The 15,787-nt window shown below is 38.9% G+C and overlaps 2 protein-coding genes across 4 annotated transcripts; one reads left to right on the top strand and one right to left on the bottom strand.

Moving 5' to 3' along the window:
- Positions 1–21: 21 nt before the first annotated feature.
- LOC102296999 (retinol dehydrogenase 13) lies at positions 22–14,221 on the top strand. Of its 3 annotated transcripts, none has more exons than XM_005928680.2 (7): positions 22–117; positions 5,265–5,405; positions 5,489–5,680; positions 5,803–5,964; positions 6,110–6,226; positions 6,330–6,534; positions 9,942–10,693. In XM_005928680.2, exons 2-7 carry the CDS (start codon positions 5,294–5,296, stop codon positions 10,036–10,038), a joined length of 885 nt encoding a protein of 294 aa, XP_005928742.1. In that variant the 5' UTR covers positions 22–117; positions 5,265–5,293; the 3' UTR covers positions 10,039–10,693. The 3 variants fall into 3 exon arrangements, with proteins under 3 accessions (XP_005928742.1, XP_005928740.1, XP_005928739.1); XM_005928678.3 differs by lacking the exons at positions 22–117; positions 9,942–10,693 and adding exons at positions 2,829–3,059; positions 13,931–14,221; XM_005928677.3 differs by lacking the exon at positions 22–117 and adding an exon at positions 2,829–3,059.
- ankrd34c (ankyrin repeat domain 34C) lies at positions 10,797–13,931 on the bottom strand. Its single transcript, XM_005928676.3, has 2 exons — positions 13,798–13,931; positions 10,797–12,904 (listed from the first exon to the last, which is right to left on the bottom strand). Exon 2 carries the CDS (start codon positions 12,852–12,854, stop codon positions 11,265–11,267), a length of 1,590 nt encoding a protein of 529 aa, XP_005928738.1. The 5' UTR covers positions 12,855–12,904; positions 13,798–13,931; the 3' UTR covers positions 10,797–11,264.
- Positions 14,222–15,787: the final 1,566 nt, after the last annotated feature.

Here is a 15,787-nt window from a genome sequence, read left to right on the forward strand (position 1 = left end):
GGAGACGCTGAGTGCTACGTCAGAGTCACACATACCCAGAGGAGGGACCGCAACAAAACGGCGGTTAAACACCACAGAGGCTCGTTATAGAGACCGGATAACCCCGACCGAATCAAGGTGAACTACGGGGTAATCCACACAAAGGTCACAGCCTGCAAGCAAGATAAATATTGAGTATATGCGGGCTTTCTTTTCTGTACAAACCATAATAACCCAAACAAAGTCATCAGGCTCATTTACTCAAAGCTTAATGCGGAGTTTAAAAGTTTTTTACAGTTGTTACAAAATAGTTCCAATCTAATGGTCATTGTAGAAATATTACCTGTTTGTTTTCTAAATATATTAAATTAATTTCTGAAGCTCTGCGCATTTACAGTCACCCAATATTCATTAAGGTCTAGCTAATGTAGGCCTGTAATTTATTATGTAGAATACATGCTGGATCATATCTTCATATTAGAGGAAACCCACTGAAATAATCAGCAACAATGTAATGTCCTAATAACTAAATCAGAATAAATCTGCTTGGTTTTAAGGCAAAAGTACTACGTCATTAACACAAATCGCAATGACTGAGATATATAATGCTTTAAACAAACTCAATCATAACAGATTTATCTTTGATATTTTCTATTTGACAATTTTCATGACAAATCATTGGTAATTTAGCAGTCACGACATAAGGTAAAAACACAGTCATTATGAAAATTTATTAAGGTCCTGATTTGTCTCCAGGATGGGTACAGAAAAGATACATTCCACAATGTCTCAGCAGAGGGCCCTCTAATTTTAGCAGGGGAAGGTTACCATACTCGGAGATAGGTCTGCAGAGGAGTCACATGACGGGCTTAGTAGTGAGCCAGTAAAAGAGACAGCCAGGTCACCTCTAAAGTGCTCTTCAGATTATAGCAGGCCTCCGCTGGTTGAAAAAACCTCTAAAGCCTTAACAATAATGTATTTACCCAAGCAGCATGGCTTAAACTGTGTGTAATAACAATGTCGAGAAGGTAAGTGCAATAAGAATGTCATTCAGTCGTCCCTGAAATACAAAACTTTGACCTGCATATTCAATGAGAGGCTGCAATAAAGAGCATGGTCACTGCAGTCAGGTGGCTGTTAGCTAATCCTCTTACTTTATACAGCCACTTCAGAACACCTCTAGGTTTTCACATGTACTTTGTGGCCTGTGCTTCCACGATTTACAGACACTCCGCAGCTCTCCACAGTGAAAACATTCACTCTCAGGTGTCACAAGAATTACAAGGTCAAATCTCTCTATATTGTCCCTGTCTAGACTCATTGTGTTATGCTTTAAAGTTCAGAGAAAGCACGCCTTATTGATCTGACACAGTAAAATTTTATTCCAGAGTCAGTTGCTCCACTGCAGCTCTGATTAGGCTTTAATTGAGATCTGATAGTGTAGGCTGATGCTGTTATTACTGTCATCGCGGTGCTTCTGGTGGGTTTCCTCTTTTGTCTGCTCACTCAACAGCACAGACAGTTCTTAATGTGCTCGTAGGAGTTTGGGATATCATGTGATTCTTAAGTGTTTTATATAGCTTCAAAACACGTTTTGTTGTGCTTGACTGGCAACTGTGACTAAAACAGAAATGAAATATAGGCCTAGTTTAAGGGCTAATGTGATGTATGTGTCTCATCTGCTAGAATCACGTAAAAATACACCAAGACAGCGTTGATGAGCCTACAGCGACATCTGCTGTACAATTTATGAGTATTCCTTGTAGATGATAGATTTATCTGTTTATTAAGCTTAAATCACGAGTGGTTTATTGCATACCAGCTGTGCTTTACTGCATAATAACTGCACATATTATATCTTGAGCTCAGCATACATTGACCTTGCATATTTTATGAGTTGATGATACCTAAATAAAGCTGAAATGGAAATGCAGCTTTAAGAGATGCAGTTGGCTTTATTTTAGAACAAAAATGTATTTTGTAAAAACAAAACAAAACAAAAAACAGCTGACATTCAGTGTAAAAAAAACCCCATCTTATTTACACCTTATTTATTTTTATTTGATTATTAAATTTTATTACTGCCATAGAAAGATGTGGATCATCATGTCTGATTTACACCCTTTTTGATTTTTACACCCTTTCAGGAAAGAGATTCCATGGACTATGATATTCACAAATGACACTGAGAAAAAGAAATAAAGTTCAAGTAAGACATAATACATGCGTGTGAATGAGAGGGAGACCGGTGGAAAGGTAAAGATGCAAGGAGCAGAAGTAGTGAAAGTAGATGAGTTTAAATACCTGGTGTGGCAGTGGTCAGTGCACGAGAGGTGGAGAAGAGAGTGTGGGCAGGGTGGGTGTCGGTGGAGACAAGTGTCTGAGGGGATGTGAGAGAGAAAGATAGCAGCAAGATTGAAGAGGATGTTTAACAGCCTGTTATGATACAGATATGTAGAAGGTTGGTGTCAAAGGAGGATGCTGGCAGGGTGAGATGGAGGCAGATGATCCACTGTGGTGACCTCTAGAGGGAGCAGATGAAACGAGAAGATGGAAAGTTGTGAGATGATAATAGTTTCAGCAAAGATGTTTTTACTAAATCCTAAAGATACCACTACAGTTTGATTGCATTTTGTTATATTGGAGTTTGTTTGTTTTTAGTTTAATAGCATTGAACTTTTTCAGATTTGTTAAAAATCTAAAAAAAAAAAATTCTAAAATAGCCAAAATGTACTTTACTAGCTGCTTTCTTTGGCAATAGCTTTAAAAAAAATGCTTAAAAATATTATTAACACTATTGACAAAAATGAACCAATAGGATTCCCGTGTAGGGCGGCGATGGGCGGTACTTCCTGGGCAAAGGCTCCGCTTGTTATGTAGCTGTTATTGACGCGGTTTACTTTGTAGCAGGCAGTAAGGTCTCGCTTGCAGGAAAGTTCGCCGGCGTTTCTCCAACCGGACTTTAAGAGAAGCAGATTCATAAACAGTAACAGGGTCAGCAGGGACAATGCGGACCTCCTCGGCTGCACGCTCATTTGTTTCCCAGTATCCTAAAACTACTGCATTGGTCACAGTAGCAGGTATGAAGTGACCCGACGCAGGCTCTTTTTCACAAAAGCAGGTGTTGTGTGTTAAAAGAAAAACAAAGTAACTCATATAATAGCTAATCACTGATTTACATTAATGGTCTGATCATACGTGTAGACTGTAAACAGCACACGGATGGCTGTCTTAGCTCATGCTCTTTTACAGACTCTGTGACGTTTACTTGACGTTGCATGAGCATGTAGGCCTTTTGCGCACGGACCCACGTGCTCGTTAAAATGACAAGTGCCTTTGATTTTGCATCACGTTTATAAGAATATAGTTAAAGTGAATTTGTTAACACTTAAACCCCCAAAATAATGTTGCGTGGGGGTTTAAGTGTTAAGCTACAGCTTATTAACATCTTAACTAAATATTCACTAACACACTGTTCTAGGTGTGCCTGGTGCTTTACAGTGCAGTTTGAATGAGCTTTCACACGTTTGATGTGCCTATATTGTTTATATTTGTTTTTTAGGTGGTTTGCTAGCTTGTTTTATTTATTACAAAAAAAGGTAGGGAACCTGATATTTTCACAGTCACCTTTGATGCCAGTAAGTTTACATCCTAATCTATAATATGCATATCAGTATTTAATGTTTTATAATACCAGATTTTTTCATTTGAACTCTAGCTGCTTCAAAGATCACGACTGAAGATCTCCACCAGTAAACTTTAGGTCCAAACAGAGTTATCATAGCTTTATAGTTACTAATTTGTTTTTATTTTTTATTTCGTTTTGACTTTTGCTTTTAATTCTGTTTAATTTCAGTTCGTTTCCAGTAGGTTTGCTCATTTCAGTTTAGTTTGTAAATGCTTCAAATTAATAACATAGGTGCATCTACTAAATACCTCGGATGAGTTTAAATCTCAGTGAACTCAACCTAAAGGTTAGCGGAATAGTTTTCTGAAAATGTCATTAATTTGAGAAGGAAGTCACCTAGGATTCTCAAATTGATGTTATAGGTGTGTCTACTGGTTTGCCGGTATTTTTATTGTTTGAAAGTGTTGACTTTTATTTGAGTTTTTATTAGTTTCAATTTATGAAGGACATATCTTTAAGACAAGATTTAGACAATTCAGCTCATTTATTACCATTAAAAAGCATCACTTCTTGAAGACAGTGGACTCACAATCTTATAAACATCATCAAGTAAGCCTAGTGATAACATATTTTTACCAAACTAACAAAGACTAAAATGAGGATATTTCCTCTGTTTTTGCAGTTTGGTTAGTTTAGTTTTCCATGTTCACAAAATAGTTTCAGCATTTTTTTCAAAAGCTTGTTTTTATTATTATTTAACTAAAATGTTTTCCCACATCGTGATTTAGCTTTCCGTTTAGTTTTGGGGCCTCCGTCATAATACCTAACATCACAGACACACTGCCAAAAACCAATCAAGACAGAAAAGAGAAAGAAGAAAATTTATTATTTAAAAAAGAAAAAACAAGAACGGTGAAAGAAATAATGGTAAATTAATACCAATGACAAGAACTTTAGGCCCACTCTATCTGTGTTAATGAGACCTGAGTAAAAGTGCCATCCTGTGCCATCAGTAGGAAGAAAGTTTGCCAGCCCTTTTCAGTTACCACAGTATCTGTACTAATTAGTCAAAGACTGGAAGTTATTAGCACGGAAACCCACTTAGTTTTTTTAGTAAGTGGGTTCATTGTGTGGTCAGACATAAAAATCTATCTCTTTTCTGTTTTGCTAGTTTACTGAGTTTGTATTTGTCTCTCATTCTGACCTAAATAAAGATCAGACCACATTTTGTGAGTATTTCAGAATTTAGAATCCTGGTGACTCAAAGAGGCTCACAATGATTTTAACATGCTTTTTTACACAATCACCATCCCAAAACCCAAACTTGTTCAATTTGTAGTTATGTAAAATAGAGAGACAATGTTTTAAAAAATATTTATGCACATTTGGACAAAGAAAAAAGCAGTTTTAATTATTTCTCAGATTATTTTAAGGCACTTTAAGGCTTTTTCTGTTAAACTCATTCAAGTGTATTATCTTCAGGGTGTGGAAGAAGGGGTCAGAAATTTATATTTGAGAAAATCTTGGTCCTAAAACATCTGTTGAATCTGTGCAGTTGTGTTTTGTTTTGGGTGGGTGGGGGTTTCCTTTTCTAGAAGGTGAAGATGGCTCTGATCAGTGGAGATTTAGAGCTGTCACTGTGCGGACATTTTTACAGGAGTGGGACTGTTTGGTTTGAAGAAGTGGATGGCAGGTGGTGTGTGTCACAGCAAAGCCCGCTTAGATGGAAAAACAGTCCTGATCACTGGAGCCAACACTGGGATTGGCAAAGAAACTGCTGTTGACATGGCTAGAAGAGGTTGGTGATTTGCCTGGATTTATATATCCAATTTTATAATCTAATATCTGTTCAGGTGTAATGACTTTACTCCCGCATTGCAGGCGCAAGGGTTATTCTGGCTTGTAGGGACATGGAAAGAGCTAATAAAGCTGCAGAAGAAGTGAAAAAGAGAAGCGGAAATGACAGCGTGATTGTCAGAAAGTTGGATTTGGCATCTCTACAGTCAATACGCCAACTTGCCAAAGATGTCCTAGCAAGTGAGGAGCGCCTGGATGTTCTCATCAATAATGCAGGTGGATGTATAAATCACATCAGACCCACTATGGTGTGATGTAGCATATTATGCCAGCTTTGTGACTGTGCATTCGTGTTTAACAGGCGGTAAATACATTTCCTTTGATATTCCTACCTTTAGGCATAATGAGCTGTCCAAAATGGAAGACTGAAGATGGCTTTGAAATGCAATTTGGTGTGAACCACCTGGGCCACTTCCTTTTAACGAACTGTCTGTTAGATCTCCTGAAGAAGTCAGCGCCGAGCCGCATTGTGAATGTCTCCAGCTTAGCGCATGAGAGAGGTGCAGTTTTTCCTCTTTTTTTCTAGTTCATATAAAGAGAATTAGTTGTTTTGTTTTTAAATCTCTCAGGAATGTCATCCTTTTATATTCATTTAATGTTAAATACCACATCTGTGAATAAGGATGAAGTGCTTTCTCTCAACAGGTCAAATCCATTTTGATGACATAAATCAGGACAAAGATTACCGGCCTTGGAGAAGCTACGCTCAAAGTAAACTAGCTAATGTCCTCTTTACAAAAGAGCTGGCCAACAGGCTGCAAGGTGCTGCGTCTGTTTTATATCTATATTTCTATGTGTCGTTACACATTGAATGGGATTTCATGTCCTTGTAATGACTTGTGTCCTGCATCTTGTCATTTTGCAGGTACTGGCGTAACAGCATATAGCCTCCACCCTGGAGTCATCCGCACCGAGCTTGGCCGACACTTCTGGCCCACAGTGCCCCTGTGGAAGAGGGTTTTGTATGTGCCCTTCGTGTTTTTCATCAAGAATCCAACAGAAGGAGCTCAGACCACCATCTACTGCGCTGTGGAGGAAAGCCTGCAAAATGAGAGTGGACTCTATTACAGGTCAGTCTGTGTAATTCAACAGATGGGCTCTTTATTGATAGACAACCAAAAGGGATATTGCTCGGCTCACCCATGTGGGGGAAATGGATCATATTGAGAACAACACTAACATACTCTACTGAGACTGGTATTGTGAATGTGTAATGAAGCATATTAGCAATGAAACAGCTGGACTCTTCTTTCTCAGTGCAGTCTAATGCAATATCTTCCCTCAGTGGATGTGCAGACACAGGAAATGAATCTGATACCAGTTCTTTATTTTCTTCAAAATTATACTCTGAATACGTCATTGCACGGGAGTCATTGGATTCATTTTGATGATAGGGAACGTGAGTTAGGGATTGCTTTTGCACTTTAAAAAACTACAAGTAGCTGATAGTAAAAGCAGAAAATGTTTCTAATAACACTGATAAAGAAACTACTTAGTGCCAGTCAGTCATGTCTAGTAGGATTCTCCAACCTCTCAATGGGCCTTTTAAAGGTGACAACAGGGAACACAGTTGATCTGCGTACAGTAAAATAAATGTTCTTGTGATTTGTTGAATATAATTAAGTCCAGTTAACACAACTGTTTAAAAACCTAATGTGTTAACATGCTGTGGGTTTTTCCACAGCATGATAATTCCTCTATGCATGAAAAATGTTGTCCAAGTCCAGTAAATGATGTCAGCATGAACACTGATTGAAATCCAGTGAATTAGACGGACACATCTAAAACATAACGAGCAGACACATTAACGTTCATTTGGGGTCGTGTACTTAACCTTTTCGTGAATGTTAAATAATTATTCACTCTCATTTTAACTCTGGTCTTACTCCTGGGGGACAATTCTGTGTTTTTAGCTGCTGAATCCTAAATTCTGAACACCATCTAATCTGGTCTATTAACTGTCATCTGTTTGTTTCTGGGCTGGTAGAGCAGTGTAGAGCAGGCTCATCGAGGCTTTTATGCAGGAAATAGCTGTGTGCTACAGGTGAAAGCTTAGCTGATGAGACCAGAATTGTGGGTTGGAAAATCAGAGCAATTATCTAAGGAGACTTAAAGGCTTTGTAGAGGTGAGGGGTGTTTGGTGAGTGACTCATTTGCAACTACAAGCGACCCCTTTTACATTGTAAGCATACTACAGTAGCAATTTAGCACTAATATAAAAATGTGGATTAGCACAATATAAAATGAGATTTTGATACAAGGAATCTTTTTGAGACAGAAAGTCAAGATCATATGATAAATAAAGGAATCATCATGTCAGCAGGGTCGCTGCGTCAGTGTGCATGCCCAGAAAAAAAATGCCTAGACAAAATCACAGTCAAAATAAATGCCACCAACCAGCTGCAATACACTGACAGCTTTCCACCTTTTGCAGATTTCCAGTATTTCATTACTGCTGACATTATCTTATCAGGCATTTACCAGTGAATGACTGACATTTAAGTGGTGCTGCATGTGTTCAAGATTTTAAAAATGGCAAGAGCTGATTGCATGCTCACACACACACACACATATTTATAGATAGATAGATAGATAGATAGATAGATAGATAGATAGATAGATAGATAGATAGATAGATAGATAGATAGATAGATAGATAGATAGATAGATAGACCAGAGGCCTGGGGCTTGAGGGTCCTGCGCAGTATCTTAGCTGTTCCTAGGACTGCGCTCTTCTGAGACAGAGAATCTGGATGTTGTTCCCGGGATCTGCTGGAGCCACTCGCCTAGCTTGGGAGTCACCTGCACCTAGTCTCCGATTACCACGGGGACCACGTTACCTTCACTCACTCTCTCTGAGACTTATATACATATATATATATATATATATATATATATATTTAAATATTAAAATCCACCAAACACACAGATTACAGAATGCAATCAGGTTTACAGAGATATTTAATATATATTTTTTTTATATATATATATATATTATATATATATAATATATATATAATTATATGGAAGGGTATATATAAATGCTGGCAGCACATTTTAAAGTATCTGAGGCCTGATGAGGATCACTTTCCATTAACTCTTCACATCACAATGACCAGATCATTCTATTCATTTATTGTGTACCTAACACTGTACCTAACGCACTGTGTAACAAACAGTTTAGCATTTATCTACTAAAGAGCCATGCTCACATCTAGAACTGTTTTGCTAAAATCTTTCCCTAAAAATAGATTGTCTTGATGTTTTTCCACAGTCTGTGTATTTATTAATTCTCCCCCTGATGTGAGCGAGTCTGTAATCTGTTCTGTTTGTTTGTTTGTCTGTCTGTTTGTTAGCAGTCTACAACAGCTCGAGCTGATTTAATTTAGGTGAAAATCGAGTCAATGTCGTACCAAATGTGAAAGTCAGTAAAAACTTTATATTACCCCCAATGTTTTATGGATCAACTTCAAACAATATACAAAGTCTTGGTGGGCATGAGTACCTGGGTTGGCTAAACATTTGACCTTGACCTTTATTGTTGGTGCCCAAGGTCAAAGTTGACCTTGGAAAAAAATACAATATAATAAGTATTATGTTCCATATGAAAGGGAACATGAAGAGTGCTCTACAACACACCTCTTTTTTTTTCCACTATGACACCCTATGATGTCAGAATGAACCCATAACAGGCTGAGATCAGGATGTTGTAATAAAATAATAATAATAATAATAATAATAATAATAATAATAATAATAATAATAATAATAATAAAAACATCAAAGTTTTAGTATAGCCTTTGCCCTTTAAAGGAAGTCCCGTTTTCTGAGTGTTCTTGTTTGAAATTAGAACATTTTAAGATTTTCCTTAATAGTTTTTTTTAGCAATTACAAAGCATATGATTTAATCTTAATTTAAACTGCTGATACTAGAACCTGACTGATATTGGACTTTTACGACCAATACCCATATTTGGAATGTTGTCACCACAAGTTGTCACCACAAGTCATGGGTTACTCATTTACACTTCTCCTATCGATGCCAACAGGGAAGTTGCAGAGTGCCATCTGGTGGAATATCTGTGTAACATCAACATTTATAACATAATTGAAGGTTTTAGTTGTCAACCATACCGATATATCGCCACATAACAAATATCGGTTTGGCTCTACTTGATGTTATTTTTGTATATAAAGTGAAAACTGACTCTTTTGGTCTTTGGACCAAAAGAGTCAGTTGGAAATTATATGGGAAATTATATGGGTAATAACATAACTAATAAATATCTAAATTCCTATAATTATCTTTAAGAAAACAGTATAAAATATTAAGACATTGTTGCCTTGTAAATTATCCTTTGATTTGATTTGATCTTGCCTTTTTTATCTGACTGATTAACTTGTTCTTGTGACTTAATCAACTCAGTATGAACAGATCAAGTTGTGTGTTTAACACTAAAGTCTGCACTGATTACAGCGACTGCGCCCCTAAAACAGCAGCCCCTCAGGGTCTGGATGATGAAGCTGCCAAGAAGCTGTGGGAGCTGAGTGCCTCTGTGGTCGGTCTGACATAGTCACAGCGACGATGATGATGATTTTGATGATGATTGTCATCATCACGGTGCCACTGGACTGCCAGGTGGCCTGAGGAAAGAACTGGTACTCTTTCTAGTGAACATCTGCGCGGCTAGTAGCAGCTGAGCTCCTGCTTAAGGACAACAAATGAACAAAAGACAGAAATTCACAAGTGATAGACATTTATTTAGAATATACAACAAACTAATTGGAAAAATACTATGAATTAAATTAAGTTTTTTCTTAAACAGAAGCAATGCTTCACAGGTCAGTTACATGGAAGCTGTATGATCTTTAGCATTGATTGCCTTTAGCTTGAAATGACATTTTAATTGATGGGTTTCACCAATATCTGTGTGGACTAAGGGTTAAAATGTCATTTATTGTTGCTTGGGTTTATCATATAAGAATTATATATGAATGTGCTTTAGCTTTTTGTAACACTGCTAATAGTGGTATTCAATTTCTTTCTCGTGGGCATTAAAGTGCTCTTATACATAGCCCATTGTTATACCTGTCTTTTAAGGCATACTGTTTATCCACATCCTATGTATTCATCACGAGTCTTCATTTTGATCCATGTGAGACCAGCAGTGCTGAGACAAAACACATGTTGGTTACATCACCATGAATTAAAGTTTTCTTTATACAAAATTTGTATCTGCTCATCACTTTTTTCGGTTTCTTTTTAAAGGCACTTTGTACAGAATTGCTACAAACAGTCCAATTTCATCTTATCCAAAGCTACATCTCAGACAAATGCATCACTTTTTTTTTTCTTTTTTTCTTTTTTTTCGTGAGACAGAATGTCCATTATGGTGCTAATTACATATGCACAAAGTGCACCCTATCTGCCACCAGCTACAAATGTACCCTGTGTGTTCCTTTAATGTTACATGATCAGCTAGTTCAGAGGAAAAGTACCATATCTTGGCATTTACATTCAAAACTGTAAAACATATACAGCAGATGTTGTGAAGTCAAAAGATAGTTATCCTTAAGGTTGAGTGTGACACGGGGAGGAAATCTACCTATATTGCTCAGTTTTAATGTATCTATATATTCTATCTATATTTTTTAATTACACATAATTCAACAACTAGATGGCTCTGAGTCTACACAAATGACACAAATGACTCGTGTAGACTATGGACGTACTTCCTCACAATCTATGGTGTTAACATCTCTACTTCCACAATATTTGCTGCATAAACTTCATAACTAACTAATGCTCTTCAAAATCAGAAAGCTGTTTCATCTGTTCCACTTGCATAGAGTGCCTTCTCACAAGTTTCTTCTTCAACTTGAGGCCACCTCTCTTTGGTGTGTTTGGTGCTACTGGAGCTATAGATCTAATACCTGTGGCCAGAGGTGAGGAGGGTTTGTTACTAGCCCCGATATCGGGAATGGGAGGGTTTGGGTTTATGTTAAGAGGGGGGAGGTGGCCAGGCCTGGTGTGGGAGATGTGATCCAGCAGAAGTGTGCCTGAGCCTCTTCTCTCCAGGAGGCCAGGTGCACGCCTGCGTGCTGTGCTGGGAGAGGATGTGCTGGCATTGCTGTCTAGAGATTCTCTGGAGCTGGTTAACATCACAAGTGGAGAGGTGTTTAGTTTCCTGCGCTCCACCGGGACCTTAGGAGAATCTAACATGGCAGAGTCTGAATAGAGCTGTGAGTCTGAGTCATAGTGATCATTCCCCAGGTGTCTCCTATGCATTGTGTCTCTCAGACTGGCTAGTCCACTGCTGCAGCTGCTGCTCTCCTGCTCTGTAGGCACCGTGCTGCGGCGTGCCAGTGGCTGGTGTTGGCCTAGCGTTCTCTCATATGATGGTTTAGATGTTGGAGGAACTGATAATGAGGTGGTCATTTTGCAGGGCTGTTCTCCCACTAGTGGGAATAAGCTGTCCTTCCCGTCTACACTGTTCTGTCGAGATAAAGCCGACCTCTTACTCAGAGAGAGTCCGTTTACCCCTGCAACAACATCCTCATCAGAACTAGCTTTCTTACTCTCATCATGGGTGGCGGCGGCAGCAGCAGCCAGGACAGAGGGTGCAATCAACCCCCAAGGCTCTGATTGCAGCCGCTTCAGCTGAGGCAAACGTGCACGTTTGGGGTTTGCAGGCCGCCGCGTCGGCGACGTGGGCCCATTGGCAAGTTTCGAAGCTGAGCTGGAGGTTTTTAGCTTTGTCTGGAAACTGAAGACTGTGTTTTGTTGCTCTTGCTCAGGTGAGGGCGATGCTGTGACATTAATATCAGAGGGAGAGGTGCAGTACGCCGGGGAAGATCTCTCAACCAGCTCTGGTGATGGAGGGACATTTAGATACTGTTTGGTAGTCTTAGTGCCAGATGGTGACTTGTCTGTGGTGATTATGATCACCTCCTTGCCTTTAGCTTTGCATGCATCCAAGAGCAGTTTAAGTGTCTCCTTGTCATCTGCGTTTATGGCGTAGACCAGCGCTGAGGCCCCGCTCCTGTCTTCCAGGCTGGGATCAGCACCGTTGCTAAGTAGGTGATCCACCACTTTGTGTCCAGCCTTGTGAATGCAGGCGTGCATTAAAGCTGTCCGACCTCCTTTGTCCTGTATGTTGGGGTCCGCTTGGTTGTCCAGCAGATATTTTACGAGCTTTGCCTTACTTACACTCTGCTGGTCGGTGTGTGTGGACATGCAGGCCACCATGAGAGGTGTTTCCCCACGTTCATTGCTCTCGTTGATGTAGGCACCTCCTTCCAACAAGAGCCTGGTGAGTCTCAAGCGTCTGAGCCACACTGCCTTCAGGAGTGAGTTTCCATCTGTCCGCAGTTCCAGAATATCTGCCATTACCCAGCCAATCACAGATCTTCTCAGTACTGAACTCACAGCTCGCAGCCCTTTGAACAAATTTGTGGAATTAGTTCAGCTTACATAGTAAAATGAGTGATTAATACCCACTTTGTTTGTCTGCTTTTCTATTTGTTATCACTGCCAGCAGGTGGCAGTCTGTTACAACCTAAAGAAAATAAAAATAAAACTTACTCTTATAGATCTGTGAAATATAGTGGATATATTGTTTGTTTAATTATTGAAATTGAATCAGTGTTGTACAAAAAATTGGCAGTTTTCCTAAAATGCTCATGCACGTCCTCAAAGATCACGTATATCCATGCAGAAGTCAGCGTGGTAACACACCTGTTAGAGTCATAAACACTACTGATAGATGTGTCATGATGTCATAATCAAAGTTGATTTTTTTTTTTTAAACCTCTATCTAGACAGCAGTGCCCCCCACCCCCCACCCAACATACTGATACTGACACAAAAGCCTCCAGTATTCACTACAAGTAAGCATAAACATCATTTTTCCTCCTTTCTGGGACGAATATACGAGAGACTGCGCGTAAATGCGATGTTTGTTATATAAATTTCAAATAGTGATCCAAACATCTGTTCAAGCTTTTTAACTGGCGACATTAAATAACGTCAAGCTAAGCTCAAAGAGTCGCTGTCCGCGGTTCTCATTTTGGGTAACTTGGCTCGAAAGACGCGCTCCATTACACGTTGCGGTGTTCGTCGTCTTATTCTGCTTCAAATCCCAAATGTAAACATTTTATCTGCAGTTTGAATATTAATTTGCCAACATTAGACATACATTTGATTTCACATGCAACACAAGCTGTCGATCTAATTTAACAGCCTCCGCCTTCACCGATACAAGATAGCGAGGTAAAGTTGAATTAATTAACCTTCACGTGTAATATTGTTTGTGTGACAGTTGTTTCCTTACCTGGTCAAAGAGGAGATTTTCCATGTTCAAAGTAACCAGTGCTCTGCCATCTGCGAGGGCGAAATTAAAGATTCAAAACAGAAAGTTTGTTGAAGTTCTCCACAATAATCCTATTTTCTTTTTTGTTTTGCAGCCGTGACTGTTCCCATCAATGCGTCTTGGTTTAGGTTACAGTGTGCCGTGCCTCTCTGGCACCATAACGCATGAGCTGTGTGGCTTTTGTTATGGAGGCACACCACATCAGTCCAATGGGGAGTATTCCTTTCACTGCGCACTCAAGGATCACAACCTGGAGATGCTGCGGGTTATAAATAACTTACTTTCTTGCTGGTTGAATGAAACGTGTATTCTCTTGACGTCAGAGTCGACCAAAATAAATTGCGTCTGATGAAAAACCTCTGTCTCGGTCTTTATATCTGCTGGACACAAACAAAACGAGTGCTGCCTCCTAAAGACATGCAAATGATCTGCGCGCGCGTGTTATTTTAATTATGTCAAAAGAGCAGTATGAAAATGAAAACGGTGGGCACAGTTTGGCCTACACGTGATGAAGATGAGAAGGCTGCTTTTTCTCCTAGAGCCTAGTGCTTAGGCTGCTTTTTGAATTTTCTTCAGATAGTAAGTCTGCGCTATAAATACGATTTAATCTTTCTGCAGGGTGGAACAGGAATAAAGGCAGGTTGTCTGTCTGCCATGTATGAAAGGGCACAGAGAAAACAATTCAGTTGTAAAATGTGCCTGGACCACCATCACGCTGCTTCTTGCAGGGAATTCCAATAGGATATATTCATCAGCTATCTTTCTTTTCTTATTTTTATTAAAAAAAAAAAAAAGCAGAAATCATATTTTTAAGCAGTGACACTTTGATACAAAGCATTAGTTAATATTTAATGTTTATGCATATCTGCAGCGCTTCTTTCTCTCATTGTCATGTACGCAACAAATTATGAGAGAGAGCAAAAATATTTTGCACCTATATATTTACAGTACAATTAAAGAAGCCAAAACTTGTAGCAGCCATTGCAGCTATACAGCCTAATAGGGACATTTCTATTTTTAGGTTGCTATGAGACAGCACAGAAGCAGTTTCTAATGAGAACAGTGATGTTCTCAGCCCTGCAAAGAACAGGTAAATCAGACACATTCCTCCACGGACAGACAGGATTATATGGCATTTTTTATGCAGTTATTTTTGGATCTATTTTCCACTCATGAGTAAGTCACCACCACCACAATCAATCATTAATCCTTTGACCCCTGCTCCTTTTTTTCTTTTCTTTTTTTCTGACTCTAAGACTAATCACTTTATTACCTATCCAAAGGCTTGACGTCTCAGGACTTCAGCTGTCAATGTTGGCAGTGATTTCTCACCTGTGATTGCCTTCTCAGTCCCAAAGGAAGTGTTGTTTACAAGGCACATGGAGAAGGCAGTTTCATAAAGCAGCTCATGCTGTAGTCACCACCTCAAAAGAGTATGCTCCTCCTGTTCAAGAGGCATTAACAGTCTGGCTAAATATTGTCATTTCTTCACCAGAAATGACTAAAAGAGTTGTGTAAAATATTGGTTTATATGTAGATGAGTAAAAACTGTTCTTCTAAGTGTCAAACTTGATTCTAAGAATAGGAAGTTCTAAGAAGTTTGTTTTTTTTGTCAAACACAAACTGAAATTGTTATTCAGATGCTATTATGTATATTTCACATTTTATACTGTTGAGTAAAAATTATATGGGTCTGTATTATAGACAGACTTCAGAGAATCATGATGATCCAAGGATCAAAGGCCAAAACTGACTAGTTTAGACACATTCATTATCACTGGGAGCCAAAAGGACGTCAGTGGCCCTCACAGAGGGTGATCTTTGCCCCGATGATGCTGTCGTCTGCAGTATATAGAGGAGAAATAAATAATTAAAGTGAAGAGAATAAGCGCCATCACCCCTGGGAGCACTTTCCATTTTCAGATATCTTACACCACAGCTGCTGCTCTCC

Source organism: Haplochromis burtoni, unplaced genomic scaffold (genome assembly GCF_018398535.1).
Source record: "Haplochromis burtoni strain Fernald_Lab_line unplaced genomic scaffold, NCSU_Asbu1 Contig_114, whole genome shotgun sequence".
NCBI lineage: Eukaryota > Metazoa > Chordata > Actinopteri > Cichliformes > Cichlidae > Haplochromis > Haplochromis burtoni.